Here is a 24,735-nt window from a genome sequence, read left to right as displayed (position 1 = left end):
GCACAGAAAAAGGACACTGATGGGGAGTTGCAAGTATTCACACTGAAGCCAGTCTCAAGGTGTCAGAACCCACTGTTGGCTCTTCGTGCAGTTCTGCACAACAGGGCACCTGAGGTAAAAGAGGACTGGACTCCTGGGGACAACAAAGGGAAACCTTCGCGCTCCTCTCTAAGAAGCCAAGTTCACCCCTTAAGTTCCTAGCCTGACAGTCAGAAAAGCGTGTGTCACCTCCCTGTAAAATTCATCCCTTGGCTATGTTTGAGGAGCAGCAATCAAAGATGTCTCAATGCAGGTGATGCAGGTGAAAAGGGAAAAAATACCTGAAGGCATTTTTATGCTTGCCACTTTAAGAATCTAGGACTAAACAGATGTGGTTGTCTCCTTCTGAATGTGCTATAGCTTACCATTTCAAGTCCATGCTTTGTTTTACTCTTATGGTGAACACACTCAGCTCCAGTTCTAAAAATAAGGCAAAAAAATAAGAATTGAGTTTACAAAAAGTCACAAAAACAGAGCAATCTTGTAAATGGTGACTCCAAGTATTTCACTAGAAATCAGGGCTTTAGTACCTGTAACCAACAACATCCATACCCTTAAGTTATATTTGTACTCACGTTTCAAAGTCTCACTCATTCCAGTATTTGGCTTCCTGCTTTTCTAGTAAAACCAACAAGCAGTTAAAGAGAAAAAAGGTGTTACACAGCATGGAAAGGGGGATGAGCAGCAAACTGAGAAAGCCTGCAAATCCTGCAAGGTTACTGACATAAAGGGAAGAACAGGTGGTAAAGAGCCATAGGAAGATCTTACATGACTTGGTCATGGAGCAATAAAATGCCACAGGAAACTGTACAGAGAGGTACAAAGTGATGCACATGTGGAAAAATCCTGGCTTCACACACAAAACAGTGGTCTTTGAGCTGATCAGTGTCTCTGGGGAGTGACACCTGGAGATTCTGCTAGTTCAGCACTCAACAGCAGCCCAAGAAAAGCCAAATCCAAATTCCCTGTGAGGAATTAAGAGCAAAAGAGGTTGTCCAAAAGGAAAAATGGTAAGAGGTGGTCTGATTAGAGCAGACAAACTCTTTCCTGGGTAGGGGGGCAATGCTCAGACTGAATGAGCTCTTCAGTCTAACAGAGTAATTGGAAAAAAAATGACAGAAGGCTTAAAGTTGATGCCTCACCAATTTAGTTTTGAACTCAAGAATGCACTTCAGAATTATTTGCTGTTTTAAGCTCATCTGATGAGACAAGATACATCAATAAAAGAAAACTGCCAGATTGGATCATGAAATAGCCTTTTCTGCCCTTGTATTTTATGAATCTACAACTCACGAGTTGGTTAAAAGAGATGAGAAAGCATTCTGGATCCTGGTCTCATTCTTCACTCATTTACAGCAGTTTTATTTGGACTAGAAACTGAGAAAGGGGAGGGGAAAGCAATGAAAGGACTAAATTTGTATGAGCAGGAAAAGAACTGGCTTCATACTTCTTTTGTTATAATCTCTGCCTGAAACACATTCGGTAATTGGGTAGAATACAAGGCAAAAAAGGGGATGATTTGACATAGTTTTTACATCACCATGGAAGGGGAGAGGTAAAAAAAAAAACACTTCCAATCACAATACTAGCTCTGGGACTGTCTGCCACATTATTAATATTAATTACAGACAGGCATTTTCTTTTTTTAAAAGCTACACTCCATGAAAGAAAGAAGCCTGCTAGTCTATAACTAATCTTGGGCCTGCCTCTGAAAGGTAGACAAGAACCAAGTTAGCCAACATGAGCCAGCATTGCACCCTCATGCTGGAGCCAGCGAACCACATCCTGAGGTGTGTTAGGAAGAGTTTTGCCAGCAGCAGAAGTGATGCCTCCCCTCTGCTCAGGCCTGCTGAGACCAAGCTGTGTGCTCTGCCCAGACTGGGCTCCACAGGACGGGATTGGGTCTCAATGGAGTGAGCTCAGGAAAGGACCACAAAGATGGCAAAGGGACTGGAACACTTTTCATATGCAGAGAGGCTTTGAGAGCTGCGACTGTTCAGCCTGGAGAAGGCTCGGTGGGATCTTAGCAATGTATGCCTGATGGGAGGGAATGAAGAAGAGGGAGCTGCGCTCTCCTCAGCAGCACCTCTGGCAGGACAAGAGGCAAAGGGCACAAGTTGCAAAAAAACAAAATTAAATCTGAACACAAGGAAAACTTTTTGACTACAACTGTGGTCAAGCACTGCAACCGGTTGCACACAGAAGTTGTCGCATCTCCACCCTTGGAGTCTGCTCAAAACCTGAGGGGACACATTCTGGGCAACCTGCTCTGGGTGACCCTGTTCTAGCAGGAGGGGTTGGACTTGATATCAAGGGTCCCATCCAACCTCAATGATTCCCTGAAATCGTGAGATAGACATCTGCTTTAGAATCACCATGAGGAGTTTAGCTACCAAACAAACCAATACGAAAGATGTATGATAATACTCACAACATGTGCAATTCCCTGAGACTTTAAAGCACTTTGAAAACATTAAGCTCCAATGTGTTTTGCTGTCATACAGCATTCACCAGCCGACTCAGAGCCACTGGCTGCGAGGCAGCTAGAAAATTGTTCCCAGTTCTTCCCTTGTCATCCCTGGCTCAGCTAAGCAAGCCAGCGCACTGCTTTGTCTAGTTGCTGAGTTCTCATCTCACTGGGATTCTACAGGTCACATTAACACAAAGGAGTTATATAGGAAGACCACAGGATGGCAAGCTGAAAGCACAGGACAACTTTTCTCCAAATATGGGCAAAATGCTCCCTAGACTGTCATCTATAAAAGAGAAGGAAAAAGAAAAATGGAGCAAAGGATTACACAGGAATTAAATATGAGGAAGACACTAAAAGCATTGACATGTGCCCTGAAGACTATTTTGTAGTCAGCTGACCTGTCCAGACCCGACTGTGGGCATGAGCTCTCTGCTCTGACTTCCACTCTTCTCCTCTTCATGGTCTCTTTCAATGCATGACTTTCTGACATTTCATTTCTTTTCTTGACCTTCAAAACATTGCAAACTTGGTATTGATAAAAATTGATTCCAACTTTTCTATTTTGGAACAAAATTAAGAGTTAATTCATATTCCACAAAATTGTTCACATTTACACAATGAAAACCAAAAAATGATTCAGGAATAAAAGATTAGCTTCTTTATTCAAACAGAACATAAGCACTCAGAGGTCATGCAGAGAACTATGCTCAACAGTTTTAAACAAAAAATACTGTTTTCCAGGACATCCTCATTGCTCCATTTTCAGAGGAGGGCCTAGGAATGTAATGCTAGCAAAGAGAGAAAAAATTCTTTTGAGGAATTTGGACTGGACATCTTCTCTTATTCACTCCATCTTCAGACACTTCCCCATATTGAAAACAAACTCAGCCTGAGCTCACAGGAAACTAAAACTTTCCAAAGAAGCTTAACTTTGTTATTTATGACATATTCGGTACCTAGGAAATGCCTTAATTATTCACCAGTATTGACCTCATACAGACTTTCACAATGAAGAAACCACTGGACAGCACAGATCAGACTTGTAGAAAATATTAATACATTGAACTGAAGCCAGCAGGGCCCTCGGTCCTGAGGCAGGACTTCACTCCCAAGTCCACTGGGACCGACAGGAAGATCCCTCTCAACTCAGATGGTTCTAGGTGAGAACTCAGTGCCACTTTACACTGCCCAACTCACACCTAGAAATAGGAGAACTGTAGCATTGCCTACATATAATCTGCTTCTCCAGATTATTTAGAATATAAATTGAAAACAAAGCAAAACAAAACCACGCACACAACTTACACGCTCATAACTGGTCTTGTTTATGTCTTTACCTGTAACAGAAGTATTATAAAATTTGGTGAATATTTAGACTTGACTTTCTTTAACCAATTTAAAAGTACATTTTTGTATCGCACGTCACTTTGCCAGAACAAGATAAACTAGTTAGAAACAATGCTGGACTTGCATATGATATGTTGAAATCGAAAACTGGCAAATGCAGCTCTTTCAGAACTAGAACTCCAGGCTATGAACACCACATGCGATGGGATGGGGACAACTGCTTTTCTTGAAGAAGTTGAAGGAGTCTTCAGAAAAGAAAAAGGAACTGAAGAACTCTCAGCATCACTCTGTGCTTTGGACACCAGATGGAAGATGCAAGGACATCTGGAGCACATTCTCCACAGAATATTGGTCAGCTAATCTCTGATTTTTCTTGTAGAAAAATCCCTGCCAACAGAAACTGAAAACATCAGTGTCTGAAAGTATCAGCACGTTATGCTGTGCAAAATTTTATAATAGAAACGCTGTACAACTATCTGAGGAGGGCAATTAAATACCGAAACAAGGTGTACATGACAGTGAGTGAATTCTCCACGTTTAGAAGATTTTACGTCCAAACATGGTACATTTGGTAGGAGACGCTACACACAAGCAAACGAGTGAGATTAAGAAATGACCAGTTGTCCATTTTATGAAGGAGACCAGATTATCTGCTAAACATTCATAAGAAAAAACAGCAAGTTTTCTCAGGGACAAATAGTCAGAACAGGAAATAGTAAGAATAAACACTCGTTTTCACAACAGGGAGTTTAAATGTAGAGACCCACGGAGGTCTCAGCTGTGGCCTAAGGCTGTTCAGGGAATTCCTAGAAAACCTAGAAAATGAGACACTAGTGAGGCAATGACAGTTGCTAACTATACAAAAGACATTATTACCATTATTACTATCACTATTTAGTAAAACAAATGCATTCTTTCTTTAGGAAAATAGAAACAAGGAGTGTGAAGTTCAATGTTCACAAACATAGTCAAACACAAGGAAGGAAAACATGCGTTCCACATATGTGTGCTGGCTCCAGCCTGCCTACTGACATTAAATGACAAAGGTTGGGCATTGCTTCATAAAAACACCAGCAGAATAATCAACAGTGGTTGAACAGGAAAAGCAGGATTCAGGACACTTTAGAAAAGGAACACAGGACAAAGAGAAAACATTATTACATTCTACTTCAAATCCACGGTAGAGCCATACTGCATGCAGTTTTGCTCCCTCTAATTCAAAGACAGAGCAGATGAAGGGAAAGGAAAAAACAAGACATAGATAACATATATGTTTCCAGAAATTATCCAAATATAACCATAGTGACTTACCACATGACATGTTTTGCTGAAACGAGTTGAGTTCTAGATACATAGTGCAAATGTAGGGATAAGGCACGAGATGGACATTCTCATGTTTGAATCTCATCTTTGATACTCTCTCCCATTTACTCAAATCTGAGAATGATGATAAGAACACAGCACTAACACTTCAAAGGAGCAGGAGTCCTGACAATGTCTTCTCATAAGCTTCCACAGTCATACCACACTGCACATGTGTCTAAGGGAGCAAATACAACCTGTCGGTATGAACTTTGTGAAAAAGCCCTAGTAACACATCACAAGAAACACTCATCCCGGTGGTACTCTCCCATCAGTCACTTGAATCAATAATGTTGTGTTTCCTTAACTGTATCTGGCTCCAATCCTCACATTCCCCTGCAACAAACAACATGCCAAGGTCTCCAACCCTATGAATAAAACCTCATCAGCTTTCCTAACTAAAAAGTATCTTAAAAACTATTTTTAAACTCGTCAAGCACTAGGATTCATAGGAGTAGCACCATTATGTTTTCTTCATGGTTCAAAATGAGAGGAAAAAAAATAATTGACATGACAAGAGCCACAGCTACAGACATTCCTTCAGGTTGGTGCAGTTCTGACACCTGGGAGCTCATGTGTGGAAGAATGGATGACGCTATACAGCAGTCTCCTTATGTGCCTCTGATCTCAGGAAGCAACAGGTAAAATTAGTACCTTTAGTCCATTTGCTAGCAGAAACTAACATCCAGAGGACCGGAGACTAAGCCCAAGGTTTGCCTAGGCAAAACATTGACACAATCAGTTCCTTTAAGGGGTGAAATTGCCCATCTGAGTTTGGCTTCAAGGACTCCCACAGCTGGTGATTAACTAAGAGCTGTGCTACAGCACAACACACAAATCGCACAATAACTCACCAGGCCAGGCCTCTGAGCTTGCAGTTATCATCAGGGCCCAGTGCTGGCTGAGCATGTGGATGAACTTCCAAGCCCTAGAAATACAGGTTCGTAAATCAAACACTCCTCAAGCACGCAGGCAAAACCAGTTGACCTTTCGCAAAGCAAACCAACAAGAAGATTTGTCTGGGTGCGGCCTGCCTGATGATGCTCTTGGCTACTTTCTCTTTCCGGCAGGAACAGGAGTAAGTTGCTGCCACATGTACCTGCTTCTGACAGAGAAAGAGGAGGAGCTCGTTCTTGTCTCCTTCTAGGAGGTGTGGCAACAATGCAGTCTCCCAAGACTGGAAGGGAATGCCTTGGAGGCAGAAACACGTGGGAGTTCATTAATCCTGGGCACCCAGAATCACAGGAGGTAATGCCAGAGAGCCTGATCTGATTCACTAATCGACACACGTTTAGGCCTGAGAAGGCTTCTCATTCAACTAACTTCCTTTTCTCCTCAAAAAGAGTATCAGGAGAGTAACTTTTTCTTAACCCTTTACACTACAGCAACTACAACAGAAACATTAATTGACGATTACCATTTCTTTCATATAATTATTGTCAGTTTATATTAATAAACTGCAGGATATGCAGTAGACGCAGCTGAATTCTGCCCAGTTGCACAAGAAAGAAGCACGAGATGAAAGCTTGCTAGCTAGCTTGGCCCTTGATGCACTTGGATGAAAAAACATCTAGAAGGAGGAGGAGCCTGTAGTAAAGCTGCTGGCCAGAATAATCCAACCTCAAATGCCTCAGCACTTACACCCAAAAGTGAAATCCCCAGGAAACTACACTCAACAAAACCTGCACATGCAAAGATTTTAATAGTAACTTCCATATGCCTATGTTATGTAATGGCACAAAGCTTTTACAGCGCTGTCTTGTGACAGCAGGCCAGACTGATGGCAGCGAAATGCCCCTGTAAACTTTAGGGAAGAAGGAAAAACTCTGGTAGCTGGTCCCAAAGCAGTAAGGGGAATGTGCAAAATCAGGCGAACACTGGATGAAGGACATTTGCTTCACTTTTATTTCTAGACTTCAAAGACTACATTGAAGAGGTGATCAGGATAACTGGATGACAGTCCTGCAGACTTTGTGTGTTCAAAAGTCCATCTGGTTTTCCAACTACCTCAACTCAACTACTTCCCTTCATCAAACTCACTTTCGGAGGTGCTTTTGGCTTCTCTCAGCCATCCCTGTGGGTGTGTAAGCGTACATGCACATTTGCTCCTACCCAAAACCCAACTTTTATACTCAACGTCCCTCTAGGCAACATAAGATTTCAGAGGATCACTGTCCCATTCTCTCAAGTTCAAGCTCAAACTTCTTCCTGTACAGACTGAAGACAGCTTTGCAGGTACAATCCAATCTCACAGGCTCATGAAAGTGATTTAATCCTAATGTACCTTGCAAAAAAACTACTGCAGTCTTCTCTACTAACAGGCCAACATTGCTGAGCCTGTAAGGGCTGTTTCACGGGCTATTAATCTTTATAAGCAATGCACTAGCTTTGCTTGCAATCGCATTAGGTGGTCTTCCTGTGACTTTATATAAACACGTTCATTTTCTCTGGGTAAATCTGTTTTGGAATGCAGTGGTGTGCATCCGAAAACACTGCAGAACACTCTTTTCACATCAGTTTTCTGGTGCAGGCAACAGCTGAGGAGGATCTTCAGCTAATGTAAAACTGCAAAGCTCAAATGAGTCATCCTCCAGGTAAAGATCTACACACTACCAGACATGAATGTCAAATTAATCAATGACCAACAGCTACAAGTCATTGAATCTCTTATTTTACAAGTAGGAAAGAAAGGATACAAGGAAAGATAGTGAAGTGGTCTGTAGAAAATGGATGTAAATCATCAAGATTTCCAAGGATTACTCGAACCGCTTCCTGAAGAGGCCAAAAAAAATAAGGGAGAAAGAATATTAACAATATAGCCACAATTCCACTGACAAGTACAGTTCCAAGGTTTGGTAAAAAATTAAATTTACTTTACAGTTTGCATGAATCAAGGAAGAGCAAGTTCTGGATATTTTGCTTTTCCTCCTCCCCTTCTTTGCTCCGCTCCCTCCTATCACCTTAGAGTGTGCTGCACTTACAGGCTCAGAGAAATTTAAGGGAATTAATATCTTCATCTTGAAATACCATAGGAGCAGTACTATGGAGAGTGCAGGAGTGTTTTTAAATTTAAGAAGTTTTAAATGTAGGAAGTCTCCTTTTTTTCTAGCAAAATACATGTACTATTGACCTGTTTCAAAAATAAACATATTCCTCTTTTTCTGACTATTGACCCAGTTACAAAGGAACTGTCATTCAGCCCAAACAAACTCCTGCTTTACAAATGGGAAACTTCTTCTAATAATACCTTTCTATAGTTTCAAAAGTGAAAAAGAAAAAAAAAAAATTCCATATCAACTAAAATCAGAACTTTTTTCCAATAATATTCATAATGTTACTACTGTACTCTGAAGATTTTTAAAAATTAAGTAGCAGGAGCATTCTTAAGCAGGCAACACATTTGGCTCATTTCCTTGGGAATGAAAGGGGCTTTCTTCTGTCTGAGGAAGAAGATGGCAACAACAGGACTGATTGTTTGTGACCAAGCTCAGTCACAAAGTAATGGCATCATTAAAAGAACATCCACAGGTTCCATTAACTCCACAGCTACAAGGAAAGCACATGCAATTTAGCACAGCTCACCAGAACTGCCACCGCTCCTGAATAAACAGGAGGGTTTGACTGCTGGTCAAGGCGGAGAAGTTAAAAGCAGTGGGCAGGTCTGAGGCTGAGAGAGGAACCACAGGAAAGTCCTAACAGAGAATGAATCCAAACAGGAACCAGGAAGGAACAGGAAACAACCAGCTCAACAAACAGGAGTTGTCCTTTGTCCAGTTTTAACGGTCAGTAGCTTCCTTGAAATTTCTCAAATAAAGGCATGGCTCTTCTACGCTAATTCTGCCTGTTGATATTTTTCATTCACCTCATTTTTTTCATCCTCCTCTCCAGAAAAGTTCCCCATTACTTGCATTTGAAATGTTGCATTTGACACGTTGCATCCTCAGTCCCATAACAAACAGAAGATTTGCTCGGCCTAACATCCAGCTAAGGTCCCATGGACCAGCTTCATCTCCTACCTCTAGCTCTTTGACAGCCCTTTCAGTGTTGTCCAGATCAGGAACGCTGTGAAACAAAGAGAGAGTTAGTCCCACCCCAATCAAACAGCGAAGGAGACATGTTCATTGCTAGAGTTTAAACAGCAACAAAACATCACTCCCATTGCACAGAGAACATACATAGTAGGCAGTTTATTGTTCTTAAAAAACATCCATTATTCCATAAGAACAGTGAATTTTCTGTCCATTTGCATTTTGTGAGTCTGAGGATACAATGGAAGAGAGAACAGATCTTTCCAGTCAACCCTCAGTCATTTTTGTGATCAGCTTTCTGACAAGCTGCCCACAAACCAGCACCTCTGTCTTCCAGCCTATTGCGATGTCACTCTGCTCAAGGGACTAAACGAAGGAACTGGCAGGATGTGTCTCTTAATCTCCTCCACGGTGCAAACGGCAGAGGAACGGGCCTTCACAGCACTGGAGTTGGGCCCTGTGATGCTGGGAGTTGGGTACTGTGTGCACCACACTTTGTTCCCAAATATTACCTACATCTTTTGTAAGCCATCTTCTCAAAAGTTGCTTGCTGCTATATATCGGCCAACAATAAAATGCACAGGGAGAGAGTAGGTCTTAAATAAAATGTGAAGCCATTAAAAGTAAACAAATCACATCAATGTAACTTGGAAAGAAAGAAACACAGGGGAGTGTAAGGAATGATAGCATGCAAGTATTCCTCTGGCACATGGCCTGGTAAGGCAGCCATTCTCATATCGTCCACATTCAGAGGCCACAGCCAGAACGTGGTCAGAGATGAGAACTTTCCTTCCTCTTCAGAAAGGTGTTCTCTTTGTTTGATGCAGAACAAGCTGATGAATGGAATTACACAGCACGTCACAGCAAAAGGACAAATACCAGCCACCCATGACTTATGCTGTGGTCATGAAGTTTTCATGAATCAGCAGGGAAACAAAAAGTACAATTCAGGAAGGGACATTTCCACGGTGATGAGGAAACAAGGAGGTAAGAACGGTAGAAAGCAAGGCACCAGCCAGGGCCTCATGGCAAGGAGGGGATTTGGAGAGACCTTCAGTGAAGATGACCTCACTCTAGCAAAAGCCTGCACATGTGTATAGATAATCAGCCCTGGGATCAGCTCTTCCAACTCTTTCAATGTTCTTTTGAGAACCTGTCCTTGGATCGCAATCTTACTGTGGGCAAAAGGAGTTTTGTTTCCCAAATCCTGACTGATGCTATTGCTTTGGACACAGGGTGATGGATGCACTTAGGACTTACTCCTTTCCTCTCTCTTATGAAGTTGGAGTGAATCCAGCCGCTTTGAACAAATTCACCACAGCCATGACACGATGGGGAAGAGTTTCACGAGCTGCGGTGTAAAACACATTGCTTTTGCTATGTTTGACCACACTGATAGAAAAACCGACTTGATGAGCTCACCGCTAGTTCCAGAAGTTATGATGAAACTCAAAGGTACTGCAAAAGTCTCACGTCCTGTTCCCTCAAGTATAACAATGAATTGCAAGAACTGAGCTGCAATGCACACAAATGGTGAGACACGCAGGGGCAATGACAGACTGCCAAACTCAAACAGATGCCACGCTCCCTTTAGCATCAGGAGATCAAACATCTGCAGGCTGTTCAGAATCATATGCACACTACTGGCAGTGCCTTCCAAAGGAATTACACTGAGGGAAAGAGTTTAGTCACAGACAAGAGCAGCATCTCAAGGATCTTCTGACACTACACGATAAAACACCACAGACAAGCGTTACTCTCCAAAATCAACCCAGACAACAAAACAAGGAGGAAGGTTAACCCTCCTGGATCTGACACTATTCCAGGAAAAGGCCAATCAGAAGAAACAATTATGTTTCAACTCATCAATTCAACCCAAAATCAAGGCATGCAACAGAATTTCAAAGAGCCAGCCTGCTTCAACAAAGGAAAAATGAGATAAGTGTGGCACGAGACTTATTGTAGCTTTGGGTGTGGAGACAGTCTAAGTGGCATGATGTTCATAGCACATTCTCTTCAGTTCTTCTGCAGCTGACAACAGTCACTTCCAGAACAAAACCAGGCTCTGGCAACATCTGTGCACAGCTGACTGCAAAAGGAAATCCACTCACACTCATCAAACCTCTCCCAAGGCAGATGCTTGAGTCACTGTCTACGGCATATTAGCACTGCTGCAATCTCATTGCCACGAAAACAGGAGGGCTGGGATGGCACAATACCTGTCGGTTTCTCTGATGCAGTGACACTTGGTGACTCAAAAGGATCTCAGTTTCTGGACATTTGCCACCAACTGAAAAGAGATTTAACCTCAGCCTCAAGACTTCCCAAAAGCCTTTGAGGGCATCGACCTTGAACTGTTGTCTGCTGATGATCACAGCCTCGAAGGACATACACAGGGAGACAGATTATGCTTTGGGGCTTTTTTTGTTAATATTTATGAATACTACCATTCTTAATAATTTATCAGAGGCTGAGACAGCAACAAATCATAAACTTTCAGACCAAGTTTGAGCCCTACAGATTGTATTCTGCAGGATACAATCTAGACGCACATGGTTTGAAATACCATACCTTAAACCTGAGCAGCTCCATCTCCTTTTGCCAGAATAGCTCAAGCTTCTGTGATTACTACAGTCTGCAGCCCCCAGGATTCTGAGTCTCCTCAAAAATTAAAAGCCCCACAGCTCCTTAAGTGAGCTGGTCAAGGTTTTGCCCACTCGCAAAAGCACTTGCCCATTATCTCTGTGTGTCTGACCTGTAGACACAAGCAGATTCCTCCAGGGCAATACCCTTGGGGAAGGTCTTTTTTTCACCTCTAGAAAATCATCCTCTTAATTTGTCTGGCATCTGACCAGACTACTTGGCACCCTGTGCTTTAGTTACTTTGCTGGCTACTAACTAGAACTTTCAATTTGAGGCTTTCCACATCATCGTCATCTCCCAAGATCCTCCTGCACATTGGCCCCTGCACAACCAAAGGCTGTTTTCCTTTTTCTTCCTTGCACGCCAGCAGTACCACAGCTTCCAGTACTCTTGCTCTCATTTCTCAGGCTTGCCGCTACGGTGCCTTCTAGAAACTGGGAGAAGCACTTATCTTAAAAGTCCTGCTCAGCCCCTCTGCCTGCAGGAGAGGCACGATGTTGTTCGAAAACAACAGGACAGGTCTGCCACTGACACAATGGAAATAGGAGTAGCGGTGAAAATGGAACCTTGAGAGAAAAAATCCTGAGAGCACAACAAATATCTACTTCCAACAGCCAGTGAAAGTTTCCAAGACTTTTCCTACATCCACACTTGAATGACAGATTCCAAGGTCAGGGAAAGGCACATTGCTAACAGCAGACAGCCAAAAAATAAGTACATATGTTGAGTACAGATCTCCAAAGCAGTGCTGGTTTTGACCGGAATAGAGGCCATTTTCTCTGTAGTAGCTTGGATGGAGCTAAGTTTTGGCTTTGTGTTGGAAACAGTGTTGATAGCACAGGGGTGTTCAGTGACTGCTGAGCAGAGTTCACACAGCATCAAGGCCCTTCCTGCTCCTCACACCGACCCACCAGTGAGTGGGCTGGGGGTGCACAAGGAGCTGGGAGGGGACAAGACTGGGACAGGTGACCCCAACTGACACAAGGGATGTTCCAGACCATAGGATGTCACACTCAGAAATAAAACTGGGGGAAAGAGAAGGAATGGGGGAGGCTCTGCATTATGGCGTTCATCTTCCCAACTAACCATTAGGTGTTATAGAGCCCTGATTTCCTGGAAATTAAACACCTGCCCACCAGTGGGAAGCAGTGATTTAATCCCTTATTTGCTTTGCTTGCACACACAGCTTTTACTTTACTTATTAAACTGTCTTTATCTCAGCTCTCAAGTTTTCTCACTTTTACCCTTCCAATTTTCTCCCTCATCCCACTGTGGGGCAGTGAGTGAGTGGCCATGTTGGGCTTAGGTGCTAGCTGGGGATAAACCACCACAAAGGCTTTAGAGATTCCCAGTTAAATACAAAATTTCAAAATACTTTTAAGTAAAAACTGCCTCTTTTTCCATCAAACCACAAAATCCACACATGGCAGTGAAACAGAAGCTTTAATTTTTTACAGCTCAAATCACTCTCTCAGGCCAACGCTCAGCATGTGCAAGTGCAGGAGCAACTTTTAAGGGACCACTTTCATGGCCAGTGAAAGAGGGCAGGAAATGAAGAGCCCCCAGAATCTGAATTTAAGGTCTCATGTTAACTCACTGCTACATGCAGCCATCAAGACTTTAACATGCTTACCTGCTGAAGTTGCCATACCGGATTTTAAATTTGTACACAAGCCTGCCTGCGTGAAGAAACCTTGTTTCAGGCAATGGATAGGTAAATGGTTTCAATGACATCTTGCTTTCTCCCTGAATGTCAGCCTAGGAAAGCAGGAGAGTCCAAGGTAAATTACTAAAACCCTTCACCACGTCTTTGTGTCATGCAAGAAGACTGCACGCAGTTTTTCCTCTAGAGGACATTTGCAGAGAGAACACGTTTCCTACCAGTATCTCCTACAGTCAGAAAATGGCTGATGGAAGTGCCTGTTCCAATGCAGCCGGTATTTTGGAGCAGGCCCAGAGAGGACTCGCAGCCGCTCCGCCTTCAGCCGCCGCTCTGGAAATGTCACCACCACCGTCCCTGAAGCTTCACAGGCCCCTTGCCCCAGGGGCTGCCGCGGAAGCCCGCGCGGGGCTGTGTCGCGGCCCGTGACGGAGCCCAGGCCGTGGGGACACCCCCGGCTGCGGTGGGTCCTGCAGCCCCCGCGGGTACAGCCGGCAAAAACCCGTCTCCCTCCGCACCCGCCCGTCTCCCCAGCGTCCCCCGGCCCCCGCCAGACAACCACCAGCGGGAGGCAGCCCCAGGGTCGGCCCCAGGGGCCGGGGCTGCCCGGGCCTGTTGAGGGAGGGCCGGGACCCGCCGCAAACGCCGGCCAAGCGCCCCGGCCCGCCGAAAGGGGGGCTGCCGCCGCCGCCTCCTCAGCCCGGCTGAGAGGCCCCGGCGCTGCCCCGGCGCTCCGCGAGACGGGAGGAGCCCCCGGCCCCGCCGCTGCCCTGGTCCCGCTGCGCACGGCACCCGGCCCTGGCCTCAGGCGGCGCCCGCGGCCGGAACCGAGCTGAGCCGAACCGAGCCGAACGGGCCGAGCGGAGCCGAACCGGGGCCGGGGGGTCCCGGCGGCCGTGCCAGGCGAGGCCGGGCTTTCCTCGGGTGCTGGTGGCGGCGGGGGCTGGCGGGCAGGGCTGTGCTGCCCAAGGATGTGGTGTTCACTCACACACGCACAGAGGGCTGTTCATTACCATTATGGTGGCTCTGGGCTCCCGCTCAGGGACTACACAAATGCAAACCCGAAGCACAGTCCCTGTCTCCAAAAGCTCACTGATCACACAAGGACAGGTACCCAGCTCCCTCTCCAGCTCCACTGCCCCCGGACACACGGCTCCTCACTCAGTCCCATATACAGCATCACATATAGCAACACCACAGCCTGCCAAGGGAAACAACTCCAGATCCAGTGGGCATTATGCAAGAAAATCATGACAATGTATTTGTCCAGAAGCAGGAACGAGTACTCCCCCTGACAGTAACTTCCCGACAGTGCTCCACAAAAATCTACAGTATCGTCATATGCTGGCGGGAGCAATCCAGGAAATGGCAAATGCCAGCGCTCACAAGGTGTCTCTGTTCAGCTCGAGAAAAGATTCCTGTTCATTCGTTCCGGGAAAGCCAGTGTCAACTTTGCAGGATGATAAACAAAGCTCATCCGATATACCTTTACGTGCATGTGAAGTCAGAGCAGGAATCTTGACGAGAGTGGGGCGAGTTAGGAAGCAAAGCCCATTCTGGCCCCTTGGGAGCCCCGAGTGTCCCCAGGGAGCACAAAGTCTGGCAGCTGCCCTTCCTCACACTCCTGTCCAGCTCCTTCTGCCAGTTCCTCCCAGAAGAAGCAGGCACTGGCATCCTCCAGCACCCTGCCAGGGACAGTCCCAGGCAGTGCTGCCCAGCGCCCACCCAGCCCCACTGTCCTCCTGCAGCACCCACCCCAGCCCACCTCTTTTCCCCTTGGGTTTGTCCCCATGGCAGGTGCAGCATGATCACGCTGCTTTCCATCCCCAGCATGTGGGGCAGGGCTGCACAAATGGAGCCCAAGGGGTCACATCCTGCAGGCAGAAACCAGTGGAGACCTGCGAGAGAAACCAATGCCTACACCACATGGATGGGAGCAGCAGCAGCAGCAGGAAAACACTCCAGAGTTGCTCCACTTGCAGGGCAACCCCAGGCAACGCTTCACATGTGGGATGTCCCATCCTGAGCGTGGGGCTGGCCCAGACACGGCTGGTAACGGGCCCAGCGGCAGGAACAGGCTGGTCAGCAGTGCTGAGCACAAGGCAAAGCCCGTGTAGGTGCACCGAGGGCTGGCACAGCCTTAGTCCTGGGTGCCGCTGGATGTCCCTGGAGAGCACTGGGATCAGGAGAGTTGGCTCAAATGGGAACCACAACAACCATTTCATTGGACTGAGCCAGGAGAAGCCCAGGGTCTGGTTCCAGCTCTAGCAGGAAGTAGATATCCCCTGGGGCCCAAGCCCAACTGAATTTGGCTAGTTGCTTTACCAAAACCTGTGAAACTGGCTTTATCGGGAGATGTGCGGAGTTCAAGGAGGAAACCTCAAGCTTTTAGGCTTGTTCTGCACTTGCTACCCCTTTGCTGAGCCATAAAATGATGCTGATGTGTTGCAGGTGGCTGCAGTCCAGGGCAGAGAGGCTGCAGCCCTGCCAGCAGAAGGACTCCATGGGCTGTTGTGCACCAGGCGGAGAGGGCTGCATGGCCTGCCCTGACTCTGCCCACGCTGGGAGTGATGTAGACATGTATGCTGTAACCTGTTAACCTTATTCTGCAAATTATTGATTCACCTAGCACAATACAACACCTCCTGCTGTAGACACCCAAACCTCCCCATCAACTGTAGAAGCTCACAGATCCAACATACACAATGCTGAGCAAGCCTAAAGCATATGAGATTTTTTTCTCTTGTCAAGCTGCTTGGGTCCCTTAATCTCATTTCCAAAGAGATGAAAATACCAGTACACAGTTTACCTTGGACACCAAAAGAAAGGAGGCTGTGCTTTCCTGCACCTGGGGAGGAACAACCCCAGGCACCAGTACAGGTTGGGGGTTGGCCTGCTGGAAAGCAGCTCTGCAGAGAAGGACCTGGGAGTTCTCCTCAACAACAGGCTGACTGTGAGTCAACTATGTGCCCTTGTGGCCAAGAAGGCCAACGGTACTTGGGGGGCATGAGGAAGAGTGTGACCAGCAGGTCCAGGGAGGTTGTTCCTCCCCCTCTGCCCTGGGGAGGCCCCATCTGGAGTCTGTGTCCAGTTCTGGGCTCCCTGGTTTAAGAAGGACAAGGGATTACTGGAGGGAGTCCAGTGAGGGGCTACAAAGATGCTGAGAGGTGTTGGAGCATCTTTCTTATGAGGAGACACTGAGAGAGCTGGGGCTGTTGAGCTGGAGAAGCTGAGAGGGATATGATCAATGGGATCAATATCTCAGGGTGGGTGTCAGAGGATGGACCAGACTCTGTTCAGTGGTGCCCAGCGCCAGGGTGAGGGGCAACGCGCACAGACTGAAACACAGGAGGTTCCACCTGAACATGAGAAGAAACTTCTTTACTTTGAGGGTGGCAGAGCCTGGCCCAGGCTGCCCAGGGAGGTTGTGGAGTCTGCTTCTCTGGAGAGATTCAAACCTGCCTGGACACCTTCCTGTGTAACCTCATCTGGTGAACCTGCTTTAGCAGGGGGTTTGAATGAGATGATCTCCAGAGGTCATTTCCAGCCCCAACCATTCTATGATTCTGTGAAATGCCCCAACCCTGCGACCTTTTCTGCTCTCCAGCTTGTCAGCCCACGTGATTTCTGCCAAGCTTCAACACATGCTGACAAGTGGGTCCCTGCTTCTGAGATGCTGCTCCTCATGCTGTTGGGCAACCCAGGTCCTGCTGAGTCATCACTTATCTGACCTTCACCTGGAAGTGCAGTGATATTTATCAGCCAGGTACCAGCTCCTGCTTGCAAAGCTGCTTCCTTCTAGGTAGTTCCCATAATTTTAAGGAAGGTCTTCACCAGGACAGTAAAACCAGGCACCTCCCACATACACAGTGGCACTGAGGATTGCCTAGGTGCTGAGGGAAAGCAGAAAATGGTGGGAAGTTCCTCCTAACATCAGGGTCTGACCTCTTATAAGCAACCTGTGTGTCTTGGGGAGGATTTGTGGTTGGTTTTATCATTGTTTTTCTTCTCTTTCAGGGCTTTCTGTATTTTCTCATAGGCATGGCTGTTTAACAGAGACCATGGTTGGTTACTGCTGGAAGCCACTCCAGAAGTGCAGCACACCACCTTGCTGAGGGTGGAGAGCATCTAGTCCTTGACTTAAACAGGCTTACCTAGACCAGGCTGCCCAGGACCTTCAGAGTGCTCCCTGGAAAATGCCCCTCCCAGCTGGGGACCCAGGGCAGGGCTTGTGGCAGCCACAGGACCTGCAGGTGACCATCGAGCTTGATCTGACTCCACAGCCAAGACTTGCACTGAAAACAGCTGATGGAGCCAGCCCAGCTTCTGCACCCGGAATCTGGTAATTGCAAGAGAAAAGATAATTCCTCCTATCTAATCCCTTTCCCCCAACCCCCATAATAGAAAATACATTTTTGGGGGATGGTCTTTTCCTTAAGAGGCTCTGGGTACATGCCACATCCCTACCCCAGCGCAGCCTCCACAGGGCCTGGGGCTGGACACGTGTGTCTGGGCTGTGCTTGCAGAGCATGTCCTCCCTGTCCTTGTTCAGGGGAGCGCTGAGAACCCATGGACACCACTGCAACTCACAAGTGAAACAGTGCTCAAACCTAGAGCCAGGGCTGCAGAATATGGGTGAGCTGAGCCCATCACCCCAGCCTCTGGTCCCTAGGGAGCAGAGATGCCACAAAAGCAGGAGAAGAGCCTGACCCCCACCACAACCCAGTGCCACTGGCTGATGGAAAGACTGAGCTCTGATAGCCCATCCACCCTGGTCCAGCAGACCAGGGCAGAGGCACTGGGGCACTCCCCACTGCTGTGTGCCGAGGGTACTCACAGGAGCTTGACAGAAAGGCACCAGCGTGGGGTCTTGGAGTCAAAGGAGGAGACCCAGGTGTGACAAAGATGTGACACAGAGCCACAGCTCAACCCATGCTCTCCTAGGCAGGCAGGGGACATGGTGGCACCCAAGAAGAGGCCATGTCAGCTGCCAGCCAGGAAGTGCCAGCTCACCATGTCCTGGCAGGGTATGGAGGGACCTGTGGGTATATGGCAGAGCAGCGCTCAAGGGTCTTCGCTGGATCTGCAAGCCAATTGAATTTATCATCTCAAGTGTGAAATAACTGCATCGTCCCTTTGTTCACTCCAACTCTTGTTTTGGCTTCCAACCATTGCAAGAGATTTGCTCACCTAAAGAAGTTGTTTCTCTGCTCTGCCTTCTATGTCCAGAGCTGTGGATGACCCTGGATGCCTTACTGAATAGGGAGGACACGCGTTCATCCTTTCTTCTTCTTTTTATCTCCACAAAGTTGTAAGTTCCATCTTAGAAAAATGGGAAGCAGAAAGGCTCATATCCAGTACTGCAGCAATTCCTTATGCAATACTGTTGTGGATGCCCCACACAAAGGGCAATGTCCCATGGTGGTCCTTGAGCCACTTGGTGTTTCCATGCAAGACTTGGCTGGGGTCACCTGGAGCTCTGTAGAGTCAGGTCCCCTCCCTGCTCTGGCTCCTCTAGCTTTGCACTGGGCAGGGTAACAGCCCCTTCTACAGCAAGGGGAGAGCCGTGCCCCCAGCCATTGGTGCCTCTCCCACAGAGACATGAGCAGGATGTGGCCAGCAGCACACACGGTACACATGTCTTATGCCTGCACGGAGCCAGCACCGCCAGCTGGGGCGAAGGGCAAGGCTGGACATGAAGACAGAGGGGTATGTGTCTGCTCTGCGACATGAATGAGGCCTCAGGTCTGGCAGTCATTTACACAGTCCAGACATCCAGCTCTTGCCTGCAGGCTGCCCTCATAGGAGGCGTCACCCTGATGCCCATGCTGGCCTGGGGATGCAAAGGGAGAAGAAAGAAGCCCTGCCCTGGACCTGAAGTTCAGAGCAGATAAAGTCCCACTTCTCCCCTCCCCATCCCAAGGAAGCCCAGCCCCAGCCCTGACCAGCTCAGTAGCTTCCACCCGCCCCATTCCAGTATGGGATATCTTTTTTGTGCTGGGGAGCTCCAAATGGGATGTGGCGTGCAGAGCATGGGTGGAGAATCACTTCACCAGCCCATCCCTGCACTCCTGCTGACCCAGCCTGGGACCTGCTGGCCACCCTCACAGCACAGGACCACAGCTGCTGACATCTCTGCTGGAGCCTGGCGCTCCCCCACTATAGTCTAAGTGGTGCCCTGTGTGCTGCAGCAGCACAGACAGAGCAAGCACTTGACGTCTCAGCCCCACACCAGCCTTGCCTGTGACCTTGAGCCATGTCAGCAGAACCAGGCGCAGGGCTGCGCGGTGCTGCCCATCAGGGCAGGCAGCCCAGGGCTCAGCCCTTCATGCTGCCCGTCTGGACCCCAGCCCCACCCCAGCAGCTGGCAGCAGTCCCCCCGGTGAGGCAGTGGGGTGCTCTGTGGCGTGGGGCCAGTCACGTCCGCTCTGCCAGCTGTTTGGGGGCTGAAGGCCAGAGTACCAGTGTCCCTCCTTATCACATTATCTTCCAGACAAACCCAAACTGAGTCTTGAGTTCCTGACGCATTCACACACTTGGCAGACAAGGCTGTGCCATGCTGCTGGTGTGGGGCTCTCCTCATAGAGCCCCTGCAGAGCTGCGAGCACAGCCCAGGGGGGACATCCCTGGACACACTGGGGGTGCACAGGACAGGAGCACGGTGCCGCTGCAGCAGACCAGGGCTCTGTGGCTCTCGGTGAGTGGCTGAAGGCCGGTTTCCCTGGGTCCACATTTTTCCCTAGCAGAGCCTTTCCCCAGTGCTGCCATGGCAGTCCCCGTCCCACTTGGCAAACACAGCCTTCAGGGTGGAACTGTCCTTCTGTGGGACAGGGGCCACATGGAGCCAGGAGGTGTCTCCAGCAGGTGACACAGCAGCTGGGAGACCTTTGTGACACCTCAGGCGATGTCACAGGTGGCACACAGCATCCATGTCACAGCTGAGAGTAGACTCTGCTCTGCCTGGGATGTTGGCCTCTGTCCTCTCTTTTAGGGAAATCCTGAGAAGGTGAGATAAGGTGTCTGCCAGCCCCAGCTGCGCTGCAGCACTCCTGGGTGCAGGGGCTCTGCAAACCATCCCACCTATCTCACGCAGAACTCCAGCAGGGCAGACCATCATCCCAGGCAAGAAATAAACAGCAGGCTGGCTCTGAAAGCATGAGCTGCACTGAAGGAATCAATGGTGACTCTTTCTGCTTCCTCCCTTCACTTTCCAGTCCCTTCCCGGCTTCCTCTTGGCAGAGAGGTGAAGCTGGACCCTGGTGGGCCACTTCTCTGGGGCAGGGCCAGCATCCCTCTGGGATGCAGCAGCAATGCAGCAAGATGGGGATTCCTAGACACACCAGCCACTGTGTACAACGTGCCCCCCAGGCACCAGGGCCACATGGGACAAGGTAGGGAATGAGGCGTGAACGCTGCCCTGCAGCCCAGCCACGGTCCTGGGATACTTACAGGGGAGAGAGATCCTGGTTCCTGACTGGGAAATGTACCAGCACAGGCTGGGCCACCAGATGGAAAGCAGCTCTGTGGGGCTGGACCTTGGGGTGTCACTGGGCTCTGGCTGAAGAGAAGCCAGGGATGCTCCTCACAGCAGAGGCCACCAGCAGCCTCGGCTGCACCAGGCAAAGCGCTGCCAGTAGAGCAGGGGAGGGAGGCACCAAGGGGGACACATTGCTGTGTCCTTTCCAGCCTAGGCTCAGCTGGGCAAGGCGTGGACTTGCTGGGGTGAGGGGTGAGTCTAGCAAAGGGCCAGAGAATCATAGAATGGTGGGGGTTGGAAGGGACCCTCAAAACTCATCTAGTGCAACCCCGCTGCCATGAGCAGGGACATCTTCACCAGCTCAGGTTGCTCAGAGCCCCGTCCAGCCTGGCCTGGGATGTCTCCAGGGATGGTTCATCCACCACCTCTCTGGCCAACCTGGGCCAGGCTCTCACCACTCTCAGGGCCAACAATTTCTTCCTCATGTCTGGCCTGAATCTCCCTCCTTTAGTTTAAAACCATCACCCCTTGTCCTACGATAATGGGCTGCGCCCATCTGTCTTACAAACCACTTTTAAGTCCAGAAAGGCCGCACTAAGGTCTCCCCAGAGCTTCTCCAGCTGAACACCCCAGCTCTCTCAGCCTGTCCTCCCAGCAGAGCTGTTCCAGCGTCGGATCATTTCTCTGGCTCCTCTGGCCCCTCTCCAGCAGCTCCATGTGTGTCCTGTGCTGAGGACCCAGAGCTGGACCAGCACTGCAGGGGGGTCTCACCAGAGCAGGGCAGAGGGGCAGGATCCCCCTCAATGCTGCTGCTCATGCTCCCTTTCATACAGCTTAATGTATGATTTGCCTTATGGCCTGCAAGTGCACGTTGCCAGCTCATGTCCAGTCTTTCATCCACCAGTACCCCCAAGTCCTCTGCAGGCCTCTTCATCCCCCAGTCTGTACTGATAGGGGGGTTGACCCAGCCGAGGTTGACGTGGAGCTGGGGCTGCCCCGCAAAGCTGCATCTGGTGGGGGATGCCTGTTCCAGGGCTGTCCAGGAGAAGAGTGTCCAGGGAGGGAGTGCGTGGGCAGCAGGTGCGTGGGACCGGGTGCCTGCGACAGGCAGTGAACACCTAAGGGATTGGGGGTGCCCAGGACGAGGGTGCACGGCCCGGGGGGAGTCTGACACAGGGGTGCGCGGGACGGGGGCTGCGGCCGGGCGGGGCGGGGGGGTGCCCGGCGCGAGGGGCGCGCGCGGCCGGGGGAAGGTGCACGGGCGGAGCTGCCGGGGCAGGGGGTGCCGGGGCGGGTGTCACCGGCTGCCTTCCCGCCCCCCTCGCCTTCCCCTGGGCGGGGCGGGGCCGGCGCGGCCCAATCAGCGCTGGGTCCGCCGCCGGGCGCGGGCTTAAAACCGGGCCCGGGGGGCTGTGCGCGGTGGTGGTCTGCGTGGTCGTTCGCTCTAGCTACATGGCGTTCCTGAGCGGCGGCTCCGGGCCGGGCGCGGTGCTGGAGAGCGACTGGGCCGCGCGCCGCCGCCTGCGCCCGCCCCCGCCGGAGCCGCGCTGCGACGGAACCTGGCGGCGCCGCGCCGTTTGCACCGACCTCGCGCTGCCGGGAGGGGGCCCTCGCCGGCGGCGGGGCTGGACGCTGCCGGGCACGCTGTGTTGCGGGGCCGGTAACTCTGCGGGGAACGCCAGCGAGCTGGGTACGAGGGCGGGCGGTGTCCGCGGGCAGGCGCACCCTATCCTCCTGGCGGGGCCTTGCTCACCGGCGCTGCCCTCAGGTCTCTTCCATGGTCCCGACCGGTGCTGCCGGGACCACGACCAGTGCTCGGCGCAGATCACGGCGTTGCAGTTGAACTACGGCATCCGCAACTACCGCCTGCGCACCGTCTCCCACTGCGACGCCAGGTGCGCCGGGCGCGGGGGGACTCACCAGGTGGCTGCCGGGCTGCTCACCGCCCCCGACTGCCCCGCAGGTTCGGCAGTGCCTGCTGGCCCTCAACGACACCATCTCCAGCATCATCGGTGTTACCTTCTTCAACCTGCTGGAGGTGCCGTGCTTTGTGCTGGAGGAGAGTGGGGAGTGTGTTCAGCGGCACTGGTGGGGAGGGTGAGTGCCCCGGGGGGCCGCTGCTGCGGACCCGCGGCTGGTGTATCCGCTGCTGCAGGGCCGGGCGCGCCCCGCCTGGCTGCCCCGCTGGCTGCAGGGGAGCACAGCTTGGCCATGGCAGGGCTGATGTGCGGAGCCTCATTGGCACGTGGTGTCCACAGGTGTGAGCGTTATGGTGTAGTGCTCCTGGCCAGGATGGTGCAGCAGAGTCAGTACCACTACGGCCTGCCGGTGCAGGAGCAGCCCAGCTGTACTGCCCCCAGGCAAGGGAAGGAAGTCCTTTAGAGCAGGGTGCAAGCGGCTTGGACTGGCACTTGGGCAAAACCCTGGGCTCCGCCGTGCACAGAGACCTGCAACAGCCCAGCAGCTGCAGGGCGTAGGTACCTTGTCTCCTTCATCCACTGTGGACAAGGCTGAGCCCTCAACCAGGCACCCAGCAGCACAGTGGGGGCTGGAGCCTGATCCCCCAACAGCAATGACCCTGTTGGAACAGGACCTTGCTGGAGGAAAGCAAGCACTGGAAGGAGTGCAACAAGGGGCTGGGGGCTCAGGACCCCGTGCCTGCATTGCCCGCACTGAAGATGGCATTGTCAGAGCTCTGGCCACAGAGCCGTGCAGACCTGCCCCTGTGCCTGCTGTCAGGGTCACAGGCAGCAGGGTGAGTCAGTGCTGAGGGCAGATGTGTGCCACAGCTGGGGTGTCCAGAGGCCTCAGCCTGCCAGGGTCATGTGCCAGGAGTGCTTCTCATCAACCTGCTCTCCTCAGGCCCAGAGTGTGCAGGTGCTATAAGTACCTGGATAAGTGCAAGCACCAGATTGTACCTCATGAGGTGAAGTGTGAGCTGCACAATGTGGACAGCCAGGCACTCTTCCATTGCAATCGTACTCACAGGTGTGTGCCCAGGAGGAAAAGGCTGTGCTTTTACCACCAGTACAGGGCACTCTGTGCAGTTTGGGGTCAGATAAGGTGGGACCCAGCAGGTTGCCCACCCTGGCCAGCAGCTGCTGACCACATCCAACCTGTGCCCGCAGGCTGGCGTGGTTCCTGTGCAGGACCTAAATGATGTAGAGGTGGCTGTCCTAGCTGACCGAATTGCCATACACTGCTTTGCTCTGAAGCCGCTCACTGACTGCAGCCCAGGCAAGGAGCCACAGCACAAGTAAGTGTGGTGGGTCAAACGTGGCCTGTGTGGGGCTTCCTACCCTGCATGGGCAGGAAGGACACCATGGCAGGGCTGGGTGCTATCCTACAGGCTTGGCATGAAGCTGGCATTGCAAGTGATACCTGCTGCTCTGCTGTGCCATGAGCAGGGCTGTGGGTACCCAATGGATGTCAGTGCTGCAGCATTACACCTGCACTCACAGCTTTGCTTTTCCTTTAGCTGTATCACAGTGACTTGGGCTGTGCTGGTACATGCAAAGCATCTCAGAAAGACCATGAGGCACTGGGGTCCTCCACATGTGACCTCCAGGGACAAGCATCCAGACTGGAACATGCAGGACAGTGGTTGCACCCTCTATGAGCAGTGTCTACAGCTGCCCTTGGAGCAGAAGCCAAGTGCTTGGCCCAGTGCAGTGCCCTGATGATGCCTGAGCAGCACTACCTTGTG

At 50.2% G+C, this 24,735-nt stretch overlaps 2 protein-coding genes across 2 annotated transcripts in view; one reads left to right on the top strand and one right to left on the bottom strand.

The window, feature by feature from the left end:
• MAJIN (membrane anchored junction protein) overlaps window positions 1-14,317 on the bottom strand; it is an 18,658-nt gene extending 4,341 nt beyond the window's left edge. Inside the window, exons 1-8 of the mRNA XM_065851754.2 lie at window positions 13,774-14,317; window positions 13,526-13,650; window positions 9,238-9,283; window positions 7,918-7,993; window positions 5,171-5,296; window positions 3,818-3,849; window positions 2,911-3,020; window positions 405-459 (exon numbers count right to left, since the gene is read on the bottom strand). Coding sequence (XP_065707826.1) covers window positions 405-459; window positions 2,911-3,020; window positions 3,818-3,849; window positions 5,171-5,296; window positions 7,918-7,993; window positions 9,238-9,283; window positions 13,526-13,626 — 546 coding nt within the window. The 5' untranslated portion in view covers window positions 13,627-13,650; window positions 13,774-14,317. The remainder of the gene's footprint in view (window positions 1-404; window positions 460-2,910; window positions 3,021-3,817; window positions 3,850-5,170; window positions 5,297-7,917; window positions 7,994-9,237; window positions 9,284-13,525; window positions 13,651-13,773) is intronic.
• PLA2G3 (phospholipase A2 group III) lies at window positions 13,803-24,735 on the top strand. The gene is given in 11 exon segments (XM_071815876.1): window positions 13,803-13,829; window positions 13,938-14,134; window positions 14,293-14,442; window positions 22,478-22,719; window positions 22,798-22,952; window positions 22,993-23,126; window positions 23,288-23,387; window positions 23,389-23,636; window positions 23,892-24,063; window positions 24,197-24,285; window positions 24,508-24,735. Coding segments are annotated over 11 exon segments (1,716 nt in total). The 3' UTR covers window positions 24,710-24,735.

Source organism: Patagioenas fasciata, chromosome 17 (assembly GCF_037038585.1).
Source record: "Patagioenas fasciata isolate bPatFas1 chromosome 17, bPatFas1.hap1, whole genome shotgun sequence".
NCBI lineage: Eukaryota > Metazoa > Chordata > Aves > Columbiformes > Columbidae > Patagioenas > Patagioenas fasciata.
Note: the sequence above shows the minus strand (reverse complement) of the source record. Positions and strands in the feature narration are given on the sequence as shown.